The following is a 21,240-nucleotide window of genomic DNA, read 5'->3' as shown; positions in this document are numbered from 1 at the left end:
CAGGATCAATGAAGTCCATCCTCATTCAGACACGTTCCTCTTCTCACATGGTTGTAACACAGAATCAAAAACACAGAAGAATAAAGAGGAAAGTGCTGCTCTTCTTTCTTTAAAAGTTGAATCATCATGTGAGAGTGTGTCAGCTCCATGATAGTCCTGTAGACTAACCAGTGTTACCAACAGTTTGACTGTAATCAGCACTTTAAATTTAGTTTATCTTATAACATTGCCTTCTCTGGTGGATTGTACAAACACTGGTGTGAATAGAATAACTCTGAAACGTCTTTGTGCCTTTTTTTCATGTCACAGCAGGAAAATCACAGGTGTAAATAATGAACTTGAAGTTTGGCTGAATACCATTTAGCTGCTTCAGTTTCTGGGTTCTCTCTGCTGTGGGGGTTAAAAAAAAAAAAAAAAAAAAAGGGGCCATTAGGTTTAAAACACACACAAAACGTCTTTTTAACGCGTGGAGTCTCCGTGTTCAGTGACAGATATTCACTGCATGTGTCCATTGACCTCTGCAGAGCCAAACAGTTTGGGTTTGTCCTAGTCAGCAGAAACTGAAGCGTGGGAATGTCACAGAACCAGTTTGTTCTCTTCGTGCCTCTCCAACAAAACTCACGTCAGCGAGGTTGTACTGTCCCTTCAGCTGATCTCTCCATCGGAGCGAACGTAGGTGTACCGCACATCTCACACCATGATAAAAGGTGCAGACAGGCTCCTTATCTTCAGACTCGGGCTTCAGCTCAGGACGGAGGACGACCACGCACAGCGAGACCTTCTGTCCGGCTGTCAGCGGAGGAGAAATCTGGTGTGTATGCACATTTTTGTGTGTGTGTAGGTGTGTGTGTGACGCGTAAACAAGAGCAGATGTGTTTAACCGCTAAAGTCAGACTAACATCCTCTGAGGCCTGATGTTGGATTCTTTCTTTACTCGGTGTTATTTCTGTCAGCTGATTTGTCAAGTTTACTGACAACACTTAACATTAAGGGGGACGAATCATAAACTTAAGTGACGTTTAAATAATGAATGACTCTGTGATTTAATGCACTAAGTAGCAGGATTCACTATGAATTCCTGTTGAAGTTACTGTAACATTAATACGACTCATTCAGGCTTTGATAAATGATCATTAAAGGAATGTTGATTCACAGTTACTGTATACATGAACTGACATGCAACCAAATTAGTTGGATTTGAGTCAAATTAAACTTTATTTCAGACCCAAATGTTGTCAGTCGCTCTGAAAGCAGAACAGAACCTGTGTGAAGCTTTTAAAGATTTAAACTGACCGTCAGATTCATTTTAAATGCAGCTATATTGACTTTAACTGTAACTGAAACACAGCAGACTTAATCACATATTGACGAGTGTAAGAAGTTTGAATTCACGTTCCTCAACTGATCTATTAAGTGTGAATTCATCACATAAAGTCAAAGTGACTCGATCATTTTTTAATGGTGAGCAACAGCAACTCATGACACGTGACACATCCGTCATGAATCATGTATTAGTTAAACATTACTTAAAGGAACAGCTCACCCAAAAATGATTTCATCTCCTCTGACTGATGCTGATGGAAATCAGGTGAAGTAACACCTGAAGTAGACGAGGACTAACTGGTCAATTTCACACATCCGTGTCCTACAATTATACTGTTAACAGTGTAAAACAGTATTTATAACATTATTCATGTACAATGTATATGAGAGTTATATTTTGGATTTCTTGCTTCTTACTTTTTTATTGTATTGTTTATGCTTTTAATATTATCATTGTTTATTACAATATCCTGTCCTTTGGCTGCTGATGCAGGACAAATAAAGGAAATTCTGATTCTGAAAACAAACAACAAAACATGAAACGGCTCCAAACAGCTTGTTTGGTATAATCCAGGTCTACGGAAGCCCAGAGAGCCCAAACTGATTTGAAAAGAATCGTGTTAATAATGTCGTATTTTAAGATCAATTTTAGATCTCAGGGCTTCTGTAGAGACTTGAGCAACACTGTATGGAGCCATTTTTCTTGTATACTTTTTATTTTTAATTCTTAACAAGTTCCCACCTGCTTTGGTTGTTAAGGAGAATAATGCAATGCTGACATAATTATATTTTAAGGTGAAGTTTTCTTTTCAGTAAGTCATTTGTACCCTTATAATAAAATGTTGACAGCGTCCCTTTATCTTTTTAATAACCTCTTGTCTAACACACTGCATTGGGTGCGTTTGCACTGATGCTGTGCAGTTTTGCTGTATAACATTTTAATAAGACTGTATTAATTATCTTTAAGTGCACCTGTGCTGGCAGCAGAGTATGTTAAGTCCTTCATTTGCTGATTGTTTAATTATAACAGGTTCATTTTAATTATCATTTATCTTGAAGCAAACAAAAACCACAATTACAGAACATATTAAAAGTACAAGGAACTTCAATTTCAATTTAATACTGAAAAAAATGAGACCATCAGCAATATTTATTACTTCTGGATGATAATTCTAGTTAAAACATCTTGAATATGGTTCATTTTTAAATTTGACACAAAATCTGAACTTGAGAAATGTTTGCAAATTTGAAATTACCAACTACAAATGAAAAATATGCCGTTCAACCCACATAAATAATCCAATTAATATATTTTACTCTCTCCTGGCGTTTCCGTGCTTCTGTGCTTGTTGTAAGAAACAATCTGACCTTCACAACAGTCTGTGTCATCGTGTTGATCAGGTGTGTCTTCCTCCTGCAGGTGACCTCCTGATGGGTGGCTCCTCCTCCAAAACATCCTTTTTTGGGAGGAAGAAGAAGAAGAAGTCACCTATAAACAAGGCCTGGAGTCAGCTGAAGGGGGCGCTACCCAATAAGAAACACAAGAAGAAGAAGAAGAAGAACATCCTGGATAAACTGAACCTGGACAGCCTGAAGAGGGAGAAACATTCCCAGAAGAGATTCTCACTGCCGACAGACAAAAAAGAGACGATATCGCTGAAGAGACTCTCTCTCGGTAACCTGAGGAAGGGCTCGACTCAGACAGCCTCACCAGGGAGGAAGGAGAAGGACGGAGGAGGGCTGGAGAAAGCAGGAGAGCAGATGAAGAGGAAATTATCAAGCTCTGCACTTAAAAAGAGGTTGTCTCTCCCTCTGTGAGCCTGAAGGACACAAAGGGAGAAAACAACAGAGCCTGGACGAGATCATCAGATCCTCCGTTCGTCTGGAAGAAACAGACCCGAAGAAAAAACGAAACAAGTCAGAGAGAAAGAGCCTCGAAATAGGCAGGAAAGACAAAAAGAAAAAAAAGATGTCCAGCAAACGAAGCAAACAGTCTGAGAGATGGAAGTTTTCAAAGTTTTTAATGACGTCACAGTCAGTTACTGAAGGCAGATATTATCATGGCTGAAAATGAGACACAGGAAACTAAAACACACAGCGCTACAGTCACAACGGTCGGATCTGAGACACATCCTGATATCAGTTTAAGTCAATATTGAACAGAAAAGCTTCGTTATTACTCAGCTCAGATTTGTCCTGCTGTTACCTTTAAACAGTTCTGAATGATTTCAGTCTGTCTGTTTCCCTTTGTGGTGTTTTCTTTCTCTCTTTCTGTCTGTCTTTCAGTTGCCCCCAAGGTACTGTACATTATATCTACAATTACAATGTGATCATAAATAAAGTACATGTACAAATGAATATTATGTCACTCCAGCATAACAACAATATACAATGCAGAAAACTATACATATACATTAAAAACAAAAAGGAACAGCTTATAGTGTCTGTCAGAAAAATGTTTATGAGCTTGAAAACTGCAGCAGAGTCTCATGACTGACGCTGCGTTAAGGCACCGACATGAGCTCATCCATTCATTTATATAAGTCATGAGAATATTTCCAGTAATACAAGTACACATAGTTGACAATTCATCAGACACACCCCGGCTAGAGAGCTACGACTGCAGTGTAAGTCAACGGTCCTGCAGGTGGAGGTTAAACTGTTGTATGTGAATATTGACAGAGGCGGGTTGATTCAACTGTAAGGCAAAGTTGGAGGATAAACTTTATCTGGTCGCACCGCTTCATACGGACAGGTGTTTCTATTATTTTGTCCAACCTATTAAGGTCAAACACACACACCGGTCTGTTTAACAGAATACAGCACGCGAGCTCTCTACTGAGCTCTCTATGCTTAAAAATGAACCCTGGTGACTTCACGTCTCCAGTGACTCAGTATATGTACACGCCGTTTCCAGTTTATCATTGGGTGCACCAAGCTAATGCTAATGCTAACACAGCCTGATACAACCGTCCTGCAGTAAATCCTCCTTCCATGAGGGTTTTAATGTTCAGCTTTTGCTGAAACTGCTTTAGAAATGCATTAATTCCACGTGTGCGATCATTTTTGGGGGACAGTATTCGATTTTGAGGCGTTTGTCCGTTCCATTTTTATAAATGAAAGGAGGCGTAATAATAACAGTAATATGATCGTTCAAAATAACCACAAAGCTGAATCAGATCCAGCAGTTTGACCCTCATGAAGGGATGACTTATTGCAGGACTGCTGTGTTAGTATCAGCATCCCGCATAAACTCACACACACACAATAATCCCATCATGAGGTTAAGAAACTCTTCCTCGTGGACCTCAGCTGAGCACAAACTTCTGCGTTGCGACATCTTCAGTCATCTCTTCCACACGCTGTCGACATTGCTGTAGTTGTTCTGCTTCTTCTTCTTCCACCTCCACCATCTGTTTAGAGAAACCTGGAGGTTCATGTGTGTCCAAACAGGAAGTGATCTCTCCCCCATGTTGTTTAAAAGTCCCAGTTATGGACGGTTTGCCTCCGCGTGTCTGCTGCAGGAGCACAAATGAGCCACTTGGTTTATTAGAAGATACATCCACCATCATGTTGGCAGCTCACTTCTTCCTCTTCTTTAGCTTAGCTTCAGATACTTGCAGAACAGCCGTCGAGGTAAGAAAAAAAAAAATCTCAAGTTTTCAAACAGAATAAACAGTTTTTGACCCCTGCAGGCTGAGGAGAAACAGGTCTTCAGGACTGTTTATGTGAGCGCACGCAGATCGGTAGATTCCAGCGTTTAAGTTTGTGTCTGCATGTCTGGAGTATGTTGAGCGTTTATTTGAGTTAATTCCACTTCTAAGAAGAGACGGGCGCTTCTTCTGAGCTTTCATGGATGAGGGGCCTCCCGTTGCTCCTCTCCAGCGGCTCAGCAGTACGAGACTTATAATTCTACAGACAAGAGGTGGAGACACAGATAAGAATATGAGGCAAGAGTCGAGATGAGGTAAGAAATCGGGAGAGGGAGGTGGGGGGGGGGAATAAAGAGGAGGAATGGGGGATTAGGTGTAGAAAGAAGGGAAAGGAAGTGAGAAGGAAAAGAAGAGAAAATGTGTCAGTCGAGTCCAAACTAGCAACAAAGAGAGGAAAAGATATGGAAAACATGTTTATCCTTGAGACAGCTTCACCGGTTATCACAGAGAAGCGATCATGCGGAGAGGCAGACGGAGCAGACAGACACGACCAGACAAATCACAGACGCGGGCCAGATTTATGCATTTTATTCATATGAGTTGTAACAATCGTACAAAAATAGATTGTAAATAACGTGGAAAAAAATGTTCCTGAACCGTCAAAACAAAACAAACAGCTCGCATCTGAAACCTCACGATGAAGAATATAGTTTGAATATACTTGTGTCCCTTTAATAGCTTCTGGTAATAGTATTCCCCCTTTAAGAGTACTTACAGTAAATGATTTGTTATGATTCATAAAAAGTCTAAATTGCTTTCAATTTGCGTGACTCGCTACATATTTTACTATGAACACATGGAGAGATGCAAACGTGCCCCAACGCTCTGCACGCTGCCTCCCTCTCTAATCTGAATGTCACCGTCAAAAAAAATATGTAAAGCGACGGATCTGCGTGCACACGAGACCACACACACACACACACACACACACACACACACACACTTCCTGCTTGCAGCAATAACAGGGTACGTGTGTGTCTGTGTGTGTCTGTGTGTGTCTGTGTGTAAGAGGGAGAGTGACACAGTGCAACATCTCCAACATGCACACATGCCAGAGTAACAAGTCAGAGGAAATGTGGCGAGGAGCATGACCCAGTCCAACCCACAAGAACACATCTGGACCCGGTTTATGACTGTACAAGACGAGCACGCAATCTAACACACACACACACACACACACACATTAGCAAACAGCACAGGGAACACAGAAACGTTAGCGCTGTTAACTCTGTAACGATTGCATAAGACAGCGGGGTATTTCCTGCACAGAAACCTGTTTATAGTTCCAAGCAGTTTGGCCATTAAAGTCCTCGATTAGACGAGGTCGACTGAGGTCGCTTGATGGATGTTTTTGCTTAAGCTTTCCATCATGGAAATTTCGACATTCCGGCCGGATCAAATGTACACGTGTGTGTCATAATTCTGTGTGATGGGACGCATTACGAGCGCGTCCTGAGTTGATCTGCGCTCACAAACCGTATTTTGAAGAGACGTTATAAGCAAACGAAGGTTATTAGGATTAGAGAACAAAACCATCCAATCTGAAATCTACCAGCTCGGGTTAATCGAGTTCATAAGTGTTTGACAGGAACTGAAGCAATGATGATAAACTCTGCTCGACAGTCGTGACAGTGTTAGATAATAAATCTCAGACAACCGGCACCAGGCTGCAATCCGTTATCTGCAGCCACAGTGTCGGCGCACTTTCTCGAGCAGGTTCACAGAGTTGCGTGCGTTTCCCCACCAGCAGGTTTTTGTGTTCTCTGCTTTAGTTTCTCCACTAATTCATGTACAGTACATGCAGTGTTTCAGGCAGCACAGAGCTCGACAACAACGTGTTGATGTCACATCAGTCCAATGAGCGTGAAGCGATGCGGCACGAATGAGTCATTACATGTTCACACACTGACGCTGCAGCACAGCACAGATCATAGTTGGAGGTTTCATATCCAACAGTGTTACTACGCACACACAGACACAAAGAGCACCTAAAAAGCGGAGGTGTTTGTTGATATCTGGTTGAAGCAGCGACCGGGTACAAAAAAAAACCCAAAAAAAAAACCAGTCTATAATGCACAAACCGGTCGCTTTCACACAATAAATCACCACATTTTCATGTATCATTGTGGATGTTTTTAGTCCAGGCTGCCATCAGTGGATCTGCTCTCGTTAGTCAATCACCAGGTTCACAATTTTCAGTCTGTAGTGACGTGAGAAGTGTACAAAGTGTGTTTAAACCTATTTTATGTCCCTGCACATATTTAAAAGAAAGGTATTTGGCACTGATCACTGCACCTCACAATAAATGAGACACTCCAAGTCTAACTAAAGAAACGAAAACGGGCTGCAAGACAGCAATGATTGACTGTTTTGGTCATTTGGGGGCGGGACACACGCTGACATATCCTCATTAAGTTGACATGATAGAAGTTTTTAGCACACAGCTGCTTATTTACACATCCAGCAGTTATAACGCGCACGTTATCACTCATTTGGAGTCATATTTCTCAAATGTAAAACCAACATTCAGTCTGTTTTGGCTCTGTGTTTGGTCTCTACCACCTCCTGAGGGAAACGTCTGTCTCCTTTAATCGGGTGTAAATCCAGCCGGTGCACGAGTTTGCCTTTCTGGTTTTGGTGCAGAATCACAGGGATTAGTGGAAACAACAGAAAAATACTGACACGTCCGTCCTCGACAGAATACATCCAGAGGAGGTTCAGCCTTAACGTCAACGTGAGTTATAGCATCGCACCCAAAGACTGACGAGCATTAGCATGTTCGGAGTCGATCTGGGGTGGAGACGATCAATAGGAGTGACTGCTGTTCATTCACATGTTCAGCAGCTACTTGCTAACTCCGTCTGTCTGCTGTTTGGCGAATGTATAGGGGCCGTTCAGAGCTTTATCCCTGACAACGGTTGTCTGTTGCCGCCAAAAAATGACACTAGGAGAATGGTGAGAGTGAATCAAAACAATTCAATGCTGGAAATCGAGCTGAAACTCACTATAAAACTCTTTAAAGTTGACGGGAAGCTGCAGATTTAGGTGGTAAGTTTGCGTCTCTTGTCACTATGAGTGACAGCTTTCACATGTCTAATTATTTTTCACAACTTCTGTGATACGCTGATAATAAAAATGATAAAAAAAATCAATTACATCTGCTTGAAGCGACTAAGGTTGAAAACAAAGACGTGTTATGATGAGGTGTTTTTTTTTCTTTGAATCTGATTGGCAGATGGATGTTTTTACTTTTGCGCTTGTTGTCGACTCGGACAAGTCTGTCCGTGCGTAACTGTGAGGCTGTTTCTGTAGCGGCTGTCAAGGTCGCGCTGCATGTCTCAGTGTGTTTTTCAGGGGTTTTATCTCTGACAGTCCTTTGTGAGCAGAGTGGTTGTTTTGTTTGTGATTGCTGTAGTCGGGTCCGTTGCTCTCGGACAGTACCTCGTGCTCCAGGGTGTTAAAGTGAACTCCGGAGTTGTTGGTTTTGCTGTGGCCCCGCCGGCACAGGAAGCACAGGATCTCCTTGAAGGTCCTCCTCATGTCGTTGTCCCTGAAGGAGTAGATGATGGGGTTGACGAAGGAGTTGCACTCGGCCAGCACCAGGCAGTACTTCTCGTAGCGCAGCACCTTGCACTCTTCGCAGCCCAGGCCGTCGAGCAGCAGAACCACCAGGCCGGGCGTCCAGCAGATCACAAAAAAACCTGTTGGAAGGGAGGATAGAGAGGGCAGCAAGGAGAGGGAGAGGGAGATCAAGGGTACGTGAGGTCATTAGAAGACTTGTGATAACATTAAAACGTCTCAGATAAAAGAGGAGTTACGAAGAGGAAAGAAAATGAGCAGGCAGAGTTGTGAAGAATGTGAAAAAGTAGGGGGTGGCTGAGGGAGACAGGGCATGTACTGTAAATTCCTCTGTAGACAATGCGAGCGCACACACACACACACACACACGCGCACACACACACACACACACACACACACACACACACACACACACACACACACACAACACGTCAGCGTGTGGACTGGGTTTAGTCTGTATGATCAGATTTCATTATCATAATACTCGATTAGGCAGCGCAGGAATTCATTATGCACACACATTCGCGGCACGCTCAGCGCCAACACATGCACACATACAGGCTGCAGGCGGAAATGTGTAAAGCTATGTGGTAAAACACACACACACACACATATACACACTGGGCATTGCATTCCTCAGCCCCTAAGCCGTAACCTTTAACTGTCAACTTCAAAACCCTAAAACCAGAGCCGAACCCTCAAAATGTGGCAACGAGAGGACGAGGAGAAACAGCAGAGATGTCCCCACTTCACATAGATGTCCACACAATCAGGGTCAAAGACACAAGTTAGTCCTCACATGCATGGAAGGACAAGATTACACACACACACACACACACACACACACACACACACACACACACACACACACACACTCTGAGTGGTGTCATACGGGCAGAGAGAGGCTGTTTTCTGTCACAGTAACTCAGCTATGCAGCTCCCTGTCAGGGCATGCTCAGGTCGCTCCTCACCCTCCTCACATGCCAGAGGTGCTGAATCGCGGCTGCTGAGCGACCGAGAGACAAGTAACATTTTGAAAACTTTAAGGAATTTAATTGAAAGTTCAAAACGGGAGCGAGCAGGAAGAAGGGGAGGCTGGGAAAGAGAGCAGTGGAGCGAGGGAGCACGGCCAGTTCAGCAGAAAACAAGGAGGAATCGGTGGGAGAAGGAGTGAACCTGACTGTGTGTGTGTGTGTGTGTGTGTGTGTGTGTGTGTGTGTGTGTGTGTGTGGGGGGAGTAAAGTCTGTAAAGTCTGTTTTTACAAGTACAGACAAGCTAAGACACGAGCCTGCATGCCAGCTTGCTTGTGCACACTTGTGTACGTACGAGGCTGTCTGCGTTCTGTGGTTTTCATTCAGTCGAGCCTTTTTCCAAGAAAAGAAAAAAAAAACGCCCGGATCTGTTGCACAATCTGCAAAATGAGCTGAATAATTTTCAATCAGATATTTTCTGTGGTTTGTGGTCTCGAGTGGGGTTGAAGCAGTCGGAGCTCGGCTGCATGAAGATGGCTTCAGGTCGACAGAGGTGTACTATAACATCTGATCAAACCACCGCTGCACAGCACAGTCGAGGCAGATGAGGAGAGTTTTTAAGCGCTACGACGGGAAACCAAGACGTCTTCTTCTACTGGCTTCAAGTTTGACTGTTGCTTATATAATCACAAATACTTAATATACGTAAGTGTCTCTCAAACTCTAATATAAATAATAAACAAAACTTCATGGATGACCTAACTTCCCAGCAATCACCCTGCATCAGCACTGCACTGCTGATCATTTTTAACATACAGACAATTTAAACGCCAATATTTGAATTAAAATTAATTTAATATCCTAAACAACACATCTATCTAACGACCCCAAACACCAAAATGTTGTCGTTTCGTGCTGGAAGAAGACCAAGACAGGTCAAACCGGTCTACAGTAAACAAGCTCGTCTCAAAGAATGTGTCGCGAGTCAGATGTGTTCACAGGACAATACTGGAGCTTTTACCACACAAAACCAGAAGGTACAACTCAAGAACCTTTTTAACAGGTTCAGTGTTACGTTAAATGAAAGTAAGCTGCTTCACATTCTTCAGGAATTTCAAAATAAGAGACCATCTGCTTACGATGGCTGTGAGAAGAGCCTTTAATAACTTACTTTCTTCGGGCCAAACAACTGTTTTTTAAAAGATCACGAGTGAACACTTCTGTCATTACTTCCATTTTGTCTCACAGCTGTGACTGTTTTGCTCCGTGTTTTCTGATGCCAGACATTGCCCACACGAAAGGGATTTTTTATTTTTTTTCCCTGAGCAACTGACAACATCTGAGTCATTGTTAACGGCGGAGATTAATACTGCAGGACGGACGACTCTGACTGGATTTCCTTTGTTATTAATGAATTCAAATAGCTGAAGGACGAGCTCAGTTGTTTGTGCTTGCAGCAGACTACAGGGTTAGGGTTAGAAATAAAGTAGGTGTCAGTGTGTTTTCGGTTTACAGACGTGTTCCTCACCCAGGATCATGGAGACGGTCTTCATCAGGTTGAACACCGTCTCCCGGTGTCTCATCTGGGTGGTGTGCTGCGACATCTGCTTGCTCTTGTGCTTCACGTAGAGGAAGATCCGGGTGTAGACGGCCAACATGATGGTGAATGTCAGCAGGTTGAGAACTGCCCAGAACACCAGGTAGCTGCGGCTGTACATCGGCGCCATGGTGGAGCAGTTCTCCAGGTCGCACAGGCAGTGCCAGCCCATGGTGGGAACCAGGCCCATGATGATGGCCACCACCCAGATGAACAGCATGATGATGAAAACACGCCGCGTGCTCATCTTGCTGTGCAGCTGCATGTTGAAGATGGTTTGGTGGCGCTCCACGGCCACCGCCAGCAGGTTGAGGACCGACGCCGTCAGGCTGGTGTCGATCAGCCCCTGCCGCACAAACCACTGGTACTTAGACAGCTTAATGGTCCAGGGACCCGTATGAAACATCAAGTGGAGGTAGGAGACACCTGGGAGGAGGAGAGCGAGGGGTTAATACCAGAAACATTCTGCACACTGATGTCTTCAGCGGAGCAGATCAGATTTTCTTCCTATTAACCAACACAGGAACAAACTCTCCAGTTTCTGCTCCATGTCCGAGCACGCAGTACGATGATGTAGAGATAAGCTCAACTCCCAGATTCAGTAGAAATGTTTGTGATGGTTTGACACACTGCATGTGTGTATCTGTGTGTGTGTGTGTGTTGTGGGATCCTCAGGCACAACTGAGGTCAGTGTAGAGGAATATGAGTACTACAAATAAAAAGCAACTTCTGCCCAAAATACTGCTGATTTTGTGGCGCTGGTGTTTTGAATCTGACACCCGCACTGATGACCAGTTCAGGTGAGGCGCATTAGTTATCGCTTTCAGTGTGTGTCGGCCGTTATAGTGGACGGGAAAGACTGAAACTGGGATTAAAGCGATCCACAACTTAAACTAAATGTGGTACTTTCAGCAGCCTCGCCAGACTTCGCCCCGCTTCGACGTCGGGCTACATTTTGATTCCAACGACGCGCTTTTGTGACCGCAGCTCGTGTGGTTGTGTCGCTATTAATGTGACAAAATCTGCCAACGGACGCACAAACACCCGGCAGAGTACTTAACACCGCCTCTGTGGTAATCCTCACTACAGAAAGGTGTGGTGTGAGGTGAACACACTGTGCCATGATGACACATACACACACCAACCAGCCTGAAGTTCAGGAACGTTCAGGATGAAAAGATGCAAGAAGCAGATGCCGGCCTCTTAGGCGCCTACAATGTGAGTCATAACATCCTCAGTCACATGGAAAGCTTCAGTCAGTGTACAGTAGATGCGTCCAGATACCCTGCTGTGCCATTTCCCCAACATACACACTCACACACTTCTCTTTAACATCAATAAAATCGACTTATACAGATGTGAAAACGGTGTACAGCTGAGAGGAGAGCAAGTCAAAGACTTGTACCTGAGAAGAGGTCCGCCAGAGCCAGGTTACCCAGCAGGTAGTAGATGGGAAAGTGAAAGCGTCGGTTCTTTAAAATGGCGCCTATGACCAGAAGGTTGGAGAAGATGACGATGAAGCACACACCCATGCCCAGAGTGACGATCACATAGTCGCGGCTGCGCCAGTGGTCGCTGATGTTCTTGCCGCTCTGCTCGTAGAAAAACTTGACTGTGCGGTTGTAGTAGCATCCCGCCGTGTCCTCGGTCTCCGTATCCATGTTGAGATGTCCGGCGGATCGGATTTGTGGGGATCAGTGGCGAGTTGAGGAAGACGGAGGGAAGAGCGGAGTCTCAGACGGGAGGCAGAGGTCTAGGGCGCCATTCAGACTCGTCCTCTCAGGTGGGTTGGAGATCTGCATGCCATCAGCTGGACAGGTGAGGACTGGAGGGATCCAGTTTGGAGTCGGACGCCTTCGACGTCTGGAGATTTGGGTCTGTGGATCCACTGGTCTCCAATCTGTGGAAAAAAATGACACATTAGTTCATGATGACAAATAACAGTGTCGTGATTATCCCTGACAAAACTTCCAAATCTTCCATTTGTAATCTTTCTGCAACATACGCCACATGACACCATCACGCACGTAAAACACGACTGGGCAGAGGACCAAACTCTCTGCATCCTGTAAAAACAACAGGATGATGTAAGCAACGCTTCCTCCTGCAGCCATTTTGGGGCAATCCTACGGCGGCACCGCCCGTTTTTTTCCACCGTGCGTCACGTGATTTGAGGATGTAATCACACATGTTCAACCTGAGTAGGTGAAAGATAAAAGTCTGAGCTCCCTGCTGCGACAAAAACACCCTAGCTAAGTAAATAACAATCTCCTGCAGTCCAACTACTTCTATAACTAGTGGACGGTTGGTGGTCCAATTCCTGGCCTCCCGCACTTTAAATTTTGAAGTGTCCTTGGGCAAAACACTGAGACCCAATTTGTGTGTAGTTACAACAATGTTGGTGCTTAACAAACAGATTAAACTGTGTCAACGTTATAAACCTGCTACAGAATATTCTGTCTCAAGGCCCTGAGCACACACGAGGATGATCGTTAAACAAACTGAGCTTAAACACACAAACGGAGCAAACATTGCGTGACAGAGACGACTTTTCCTGGTTTTTGTTTCTGTTTGATTAATATAGAAACAAGTTTTAAGTTTTTTTAACACAGAAAGGAAAAGCTGAAACTAGAAAAACTTGATCATCGACAGCTGCAGCAGCAGCAGCAACAGTCATCCTCACCGTCATATTGCTCCTGAGCTCAAAGACCAATGACCTGCGCAGGCTGACAAGCCACGACAGGAACGAGCGAGGCTTTATAACTGTGGTGGAAGTGTAATTAAAACCAACCACGGCTCGGGGAAGAACCCAGCCTCCGCTCTGAGACGGTGTGGCCAACAACAACGTGCTTTAATCCTCTATTTACGGTAAACTTGTACGAGCCTCATGGTGCGTTTTGAGTCAACAACACTCCCTCACACATTCTCCATTTTCCCTGCGAGGAGCCAGCGCAGCACGACGACGACAACACGCACTGCACCGCCGGCTCCAAGTTCAACTCTCACCAACAATGGAAACAGCAGAGTGGCTCCCTACAGCAGAGACACACCTCACAATTACACAATCCAGCTATGTAACTCAATCTCAATCCAAACATGCACAACACACGCACACACACAGGCAGAGGGAGGGAGCCTCAGTGACCCACTCTCCTACCAAGGGTGTGTGGAGAGAGACGCCAAATCCAAAACAGAAAAATGTGGAGGGAGTGGGATCTTTAGAGGCTTCAGAATGAAACGACGGATGAGATACATCCGCAAGAAAGGGGTTCGATTAAGGAAACAGCACAGAACACTTCAGGGAGGTGGGGAAAAAAAAATGTAGCAGGAGACTGTACATCAAAACGTGAACAAACCGTCAGAGTAGGAGAGTAGTAACGCCTCGCACTAATAATAAAGCGTTTGTGGTGCGTCTGCGCTGGCAAATGTGTGACTGGCTGGCATTCTCAACCCTGTGGTGTGCAGACAGGAAGTGAGAGACTCGCTCAGGGCTGGGAGGTTTTCCCTCGCATGCTTCTGTCAGAGACGTGAGCCATCCATCAAACGCTAGTTGATCTTTGACCGCTCAGAGCAAAGTCATGTGCACAGAGCCGCTCCATTTCCTACCTGCACCGTGACGCGTACACACACACACACACACACACACACACACACACACCTGTGAACTCTTCAGTTTCACTCGTCACTCGTCTTTGCGCCTCTGTTACGTCACTATCTTGTGTTTGCTCACCACTTTAAAGTTTGCAGCATGTAATGAAGGTGAGCATCAGCGTCGGAGTCACATAGTCAAATAGCTGCGTGCGATGTCAAGTAAGGTAACTCAAACCTCAAATCTTCTAGAGCGATACATTCTTTCCAGAGATGCCAAAACACAACATTTGTTTGTTCTCAACGACTTCCAGGCATCACACTTTAGCTTGCCTTCAATTTAACCGTCTTAAATGCAACAGCAGAGTTTTACTAATTCATCTAAACTGCATGTTAGATAGATAGATAGTTTATTCCGAATATGTAAAAAAAAAACAAAAACAAAATTATCTTACCCTATTGGGCAGTCATAAGGGGAAAAAAGAGAGAGAAGTAAAAATAAAAAAATTGAAAATAAAGTATAACAAAGTAAACATAAACTAAAAAATATACATTCTGTTTACATATCTGAAAAGGAGGCGTGGGAAAAAGTATCAACTTATTTTATTCCACCCCCTTTTAATATATAATACCACTGAAATATTTTGCCTTCTATCAATATTTGACACCATCATATCTGATCAATAAGAAAACTTTCACTGTTAACGTTAAACTCCTCATATACCTGTTGGGCCACAACACAGCTAGTGATGACCACCGTGCACAAGAAATCAGCGGCCATTATCTGGTAATATTTCCCGCATGTTTCGTGTTGTATGACTGTATGATGAGAAAACTAAAACATTGCAGCATCGGTTCTTCTATTTCCCCCCCGATATCGTGCAGCCGTCACACACGGGAGGTGTGTGATGCCCAGCGAGGTCGTCGGAGTCAGTGTCACTGCAGAACTACTGAACACTCTGCAGAAGGTTCCTCATTTCTGCATGATGATAGCATCACTGGATGACGTTAGCTGTTATGGGCATAACACATTGTCTAACTTAAGTATTGGCAGTCAAGGTGCATTGTGGGTAATACATGCATCACAAGTGAGAAACAGGCATGTAATCAAATCAGATTTTGATCTTTTAGCATGTGTGTTTTTAAATGTTGGCTCGTGCTGCTAAATCGGAGTTTGTTAGCTCATCATCAGTCACAAAAAATAAAAAAAACAGGTGCCAACTTTGCAGTAGTTGCATTTCAGCGTTCCCCCCCCAAGAGGCTCAAACACGAGCTGCGATCGTCTGTTTCAACGCACTTTGCAAACAGACAATTAAAGCAGCTGCACAGCGGTCGGGTCAGCGCCAGTCTGTGCAACTTTTGTGCCAAAGGTCACAAGACCCACAGACTTTGAACCGCCACAATAAAGAACGTATAAAGATAGAGAGCGAAGAGTTTGACGCCGCTCAGAACGAGGAAGAGCTTTAACAGGCTGAAGAACTCGCACACTGCTCACCTGGACGTACACAACTAATAAAATCGTAAATGAAACCCAACTCGGGGATTCGTAGCCGCAGGTTCGGTACACTTGCAGCTGCAGTCACAGGATGTTAAAACCACCAGAAACAAACTGGCAGAAACCTGCTGTCGTCACATCTGTTTCCATCCGCGCACCACCTCCACAGCAGAAAAAACTACGTGACGGTTAATCAAGATGGCCGAGAAATTTGAACTTTTGAGCAGATATTTACCTTAAGAGCTGGTGGAGACTGAAACAGAGCTACAGGATGAATGACTACTGTCAAAGAAGATAAACACACTGTCATAATGCACTTACCAGACACATGACTACCAATTCATCTCAATGATGCTGTGGTGGGAAAAATACTCCACATGAGACGTTCTTTACATCACCTATAGACACTGAATACTGTCTGGGACACACGGCACAAGTTCCTATATGGACATATATGGGTAAGGAGTTATTTCTGAAAGCGTTAAGGTTGTTTTCCTGTTTCACACATTACAAACCGCCCCTTGTCTCAATCTTGGCGAGAAACCATAGACTGTCATTTTCTCAAGGTCAGTGATGTGTATGTGCAAGTGCAGGTTGTGTGAATGTTTTAAAAAGGCCAACCACAGGAAGCTGCTCTCACAGCCTGGTTGAAGCGTCCACCTGACTCGTCTCTCCTCCCGCTGATAACCAGCACAAAAGAACAACGGGTTTCGAGCCGTTGCCTGAAAACCAGAGGAGAAGTTACTGTGTTTGGCCGTGAGACAAAATGACCCCCTGCAAAACGACTCCAAGTTTGAGCTGTTTCATCCGATAACGTTTGAAAAGTCTCGGAGAGCCGCGCTGTTAAAATTGTGTCACTGTCATTCAAGTTAACGGGGAGCGACACCGGAACGTTAGCCGCTCAGTCGCACAACATGAGGACGATCCAGGTGTGTTTTTAGCTTCACGCACCGCCGAGCCAACATCCCTGATCAGACTCACGACTTCAACACGTAAAGCCCGGGGGCGGCGTGACGTAGTGAAAGTAATCATGATGAACTGATATTTGTTGGTATCAAGTTTCCATCCAGAGAAGAAGAGGAAATAGTTCAAGTGTGATATCCATCATCAACTACAGTCTGTCTGTTGGTCTCTGCTACATGCCAGGCATATTTGTATTTTGTCGTCACGTTTAATTACTTTTAATAAAAAAAAACCTTTAAACTTATGCGCTCAATGTTGTGTCAGGTTTTACCCGCGGAACCAAAAATGGTACTCGAACGTCTAATTCGAGCGTCTACCAGCGCAGCACATTTCATAACGCTGGACACACGACTAACTCTGACCTCACTCTGCGTCCCGCCTAGAAGAAACTGACTGACTGACAGAGTATCGGCTTCCCCCCCCCCCCACCGACTCTGGACGCCCAGTTCACTGCGGTGTTTCACTCTGTGTGGCTCCGAGCGACTGTGCGTTTGCATGACTGTGTGTTTTTCATGCATCGTGATTCTGTGTTTGTGTGTGAATGGACCGGGCTGAATCAGTAAACACCGGTTTGAAATGCAAACCGGTCATTACCAAGAGCAGCCACACCCGAGCCTCTTCTTCTTCTTCTTCTTCTTCTTCTTCTTCTCCCTCCTTTCCCCTCTCTGAAAGTGGAGTAGCCTCAGCACATCAGCTTCAGCCAGCAACAGGAAAGATTTACACCCACACACACACACACACACACACACAGCTGGGACTTAAACCAACGCAGCGGCGGAGGTGGTGGCGTGCGAGCGGCTGTTTGTGACCTCTGATTCCAGGTACAGACACAAATTCTGGTCATCTCGGCGGGAGAACTCTTCCCCGGGTGCATTTGATTTAATCGACCGCTTCCGCCTGAAAGCGCGTCCGTCCAGCTGTGAAGTCTGGACACGCGACCGGTGGGACTTGACCGGGTGTCGTCCGCACAGCGATTACCGTTTAATCACACGGAGGCGATGCACAGACACTTCCTCTCCGAGGGACATCAGTGTGGTCGATCCACTGGAGAGGGTTTTTATTTCAGGAAGCAACGTGGAGCATCGAAACAACAACAACAACAACAACAACAACAACAACGTCTGTTTGGCTGCTATTCATCTGATCGGTCTTCATTAGAGGAGCATTTTAAATGAATGACCTAAAATCTGATCCTGAAGCAGCTGTCTGTAGTTAAGAGTTCTGAGAGAGAATCTGACGACAACACGCTCTGTGTACCTTGTTCCTGTTAGTCAGAAGGAAACTTTGACTGCAGGCGGTTTACCTGAAGTAATTAACATGACATCAGGTTACAGCGAGTTTCACAGATATTATAATGTCAGGAGTTTCCCTCATCAGATGACTTCGTACAATATCTCTCCTTTCTCTTTCTATCACTCATCTGTTCACTTTACAGCCTCTGGATCAAGTAATTCCAGTAAATCAACAGGAAATATCAAACAACAACTCTGATAGTTTCTTTAAAGATGATTTTCCAGTTTCAGCTTCTCAAATGTGAAGATTTACACATTCATCTTTTGAGTTTTCGGCTGCTTGGACTCAGTTTGTCGGTGTCCTTCTGCATCTTTCATTTCAGACAAAAGAAGCCAGCGTTTGTTGTGCCCACACACCAGAACTTAGTTTCGACTGAAGAAAAAGAAACCAGGATTTAAAAGAAACTGAACCTGCTTCCCACTAAAGGTGCTTCGGCTGATACCAAAGTATTTTTACTTTACTTTTACTTGAGGATCTATTTTTCTGACAACTTTTCACTTTTCCTCCCTGCGTTTTAAAAAACACAAACGCCGCCACTTTCTTCTCCTCACACGCTTCCGAAACAATCTTTACTTTGAATCCACCTGGAGGTGAATCATTGATTATTTTTCTTTCAGTTCGGTCACTGCGCGCCACTTTCCCACCATCACGGGACTGAAGTTCACCCTGTCGGTTCATTTCACGCACAGCAGACGTTAAAGACACAACAAGACAGAAACAGGCAGAGAGGGAGAGACTCTGCTGAGGTGACGAAGACTCGGGTTCAGTTTGCTTTGCACAGAAACGTCCTTTTACTTTTAGACTTTGAGGACATTTCAGAGTTTGTATGTAAAGACTGTGAAATATCTGTACTTCTACCTGAGTACAGAATGTGTGTACTTATATCAGACTGCATCACAGGAGAGATGTAAGAGATGCGGAGCTGAAACAGGTAGTGGAACAAACGATTAGTCATGAGTCAAATAATTAAATCATCAACTAAAGTGATAATTATTAAACCATTTAACATCTTTAGCAGGAATGTCAAAGGAAAATGCCGGTTTCAGGTTCTCCTACTGAGGATTCGCAATTCATTTCTGTATATTTTTAGATTCTAGACTAGAAAAAAAACTCAGTTTTGGAGGCATAACGAGCTACTTTTTAGTTGTTTTATAAACCAGTCAATAAGGACGATGATCGGTTGTCGCCGCATTGTTTCCCTGCCCACTTTGTGAGTGTAAATAAAAGTGGGGAAGGTTTGAATTTGCTGTAGTTCAGCACAGAGCCACCACTATCTACAGCCTCAGAAAAGAAAAAGAAAAAAGAAAAAAAGAAAAAACTGCCATAGAGTGAAGAGTGTGTGACACAGTGTCAACAGGAGCTGATCTGTACAACCTTCACCTGGACACGGTTTACTGCAGGGGGGCTGTACAGGTGAATAAAAGCTTATCCTGGTATTGGGACACATAAGAGCTTTATAACGTGTGTGTGTGTGTGTGTGTGTGTGTGTGTGCGTGCGTGTGTGTGTGTGTGTGTGTGTGTGCCACCTTGGATGGAGTGCTGTGGTTACACCCCGCCAGCAGGAGAAGGCAGGATGTGTGTGAAATGTTCGCAGAAGTCGGGACAGGAGTGTCCTGGGTGCGTTACCGCTTCTGAGAACAGGGCACGGTCAGACTGACAGTGCTGGAGATGTTCAGGGCTGACACACACACACACACACACACGAGCGCGCGCGCGCGCGCGCACACACACACACACACACACACACTTCAGATGCCTCAGCACGCGCTGATGGAAAAGCCCGGACTCCCGCAAAAAACACACGAACAAAAAAACTAAAAAAAAAAAAAACTAAAAAAAGACGCACGGACACACTCACAGCGGAGGAATCTCACACATGGAGAGCAGAATAATAAAACTGGACTCACCTTTTCTTCTTCTATCTGTGAACTCGTTTGTCAGGTAAATCCAGGTCTGAGTCCTCGCCGAGTGGAGAACAATGCGCCGTCGTACCTGAGGTCGCGTCCTGCGCCACGTTCTTGGCACAAAGTGGAACAAACAAACAAACACTAAAAAAAAAACAAACAAAAAAAACGCGCGACTTGCGAGATTTCCAGCGCACTGATCGTCTTCTCTGTGTTTCCACTCCGGCTTCTTTCTCCTCCTCCTCCTCCTCCCCAGAATAAAAAACTTGATGTGCGGTGTCGGTCACCTGTGTTTGGGACTTCTTCCGTCTCTTCCGGTTGTTACCTGTGCGCAGTGATCGTGCGGGTGAGTCCCAGGAGGAGCACAAAGGGCGCGGCGCGGCACGGCACGGAACAGTCCTCCTCCTCCTGCTGCTGCTGCTGCTGCTGCTGTGCTGCCTCTCTGTCACAAAGGAGCGGCCTGGAGCTCTCTGCTCCGCCGCTGCCGCCAACCTGAGCCGCCGCGCACCGCCCACAGCGGCCCCCTGCCGGCTGACGAGGAGCGCCGAGCAGCCAATCAGAGAGCGGCTGTGACGTTCTCCAGGCGGGTTCATATGGTCGTGACAGCGGCGGTGAGGTGAATGATTTATGGCCAAGGTTAGCAGGAGGTCACCGTGTTATCTGTAATGATCAAATCACAGATAATCAGTTTCATGAATGTGGCCCAAAACCACAGCGGGCTGCACAACATCCGCTGTCCTCCGAACCAAGAGAGGAAGAACATGGCTTCATGAAAAATAACTTTAAAAGGGTCTGATGGGTTTAAAAAGAAGA

General features: G+C 44.8%; 2 protein-coding genes across 3 annotated transcripts; one reads left to right on the top strand and one right to left on the bottom strand.

Moving 5' to 3' along the window:
- Positions 1–470: 470 nt before the first annotated feature.
- On the top strand, positions 471–3,779 carry LOC119018124. Its single transcript, XM_037095556.1, has 2 exons — positions 471–811; positions 2,744–3,779. Exons 1-2 carry the CDS (start codon positions 574–576, stop codon positions 3,139–3,141), a joined length of 636 nt encoding a protein of 211 aa, XP_036951451.1. The 5' UTR covers positions 471–573; the 3' UTR covers positions 3,142–3,779.
- LOC119018119 (lysophosphatidic acid receptor 2-like) lies at positions 3,328–21,015 on the bottom strand. Of its 2 annotated transcripts, XM_037095543.1 has the most exons (5): positions 20,431–21,015; positions 12,590–13,084; positions 11,116–11,610; positions 8,478–8,737; positions 3,328–5,235 (listed from the first exon to the last, which is right to left on the bottom strand). In XM_037095543.1, exons 2-5 carry the CDS (start codon positions 12,843–12,845, stop codon positions 5,143–5,145), a joined length of 1,104 nt encoding a protein of 367 aa, XP_036951438.1. In that variant the 5' UTR covers positions 12,846–13,084; positions 20,431–21,015; the 3' UTR covers positions 3,328–5,142. The 2 variants fall into 2 exon arrangements, with proteins under 2 accessions (XP_036951438.1, XP_036951426.1); XM_037095531.1 differs by lacking the exon at positions 3,328–5,235 and having other exon boundaries at positions 5,549–8,737; positions 20,431–21,014.
- Between the last annotated feature and the right edge of the window lie 225 nt (positions 21,016–21,240).

The sequence above is a fragment of the Acanthopagrus latus genome, chromosome 1 (genome assembly GCF_904848185.1).
Source record: "Acanthopagrus latus isolate v.2019 chromosome 1, fAcaLat1.1, whole genome shotgun sequence".
In the NCBI taxonomy this organism is placed as follows: domain Eukaryota; kingdom Metazoa; phylum Chordata; class Actinopteri; order Spariformes; family Sparidae; genus Acanthopagrus; species Acanthopagrus latus.
This window is presented reverse-complemented; position numbering and strand designations above follow the sequence as displayed.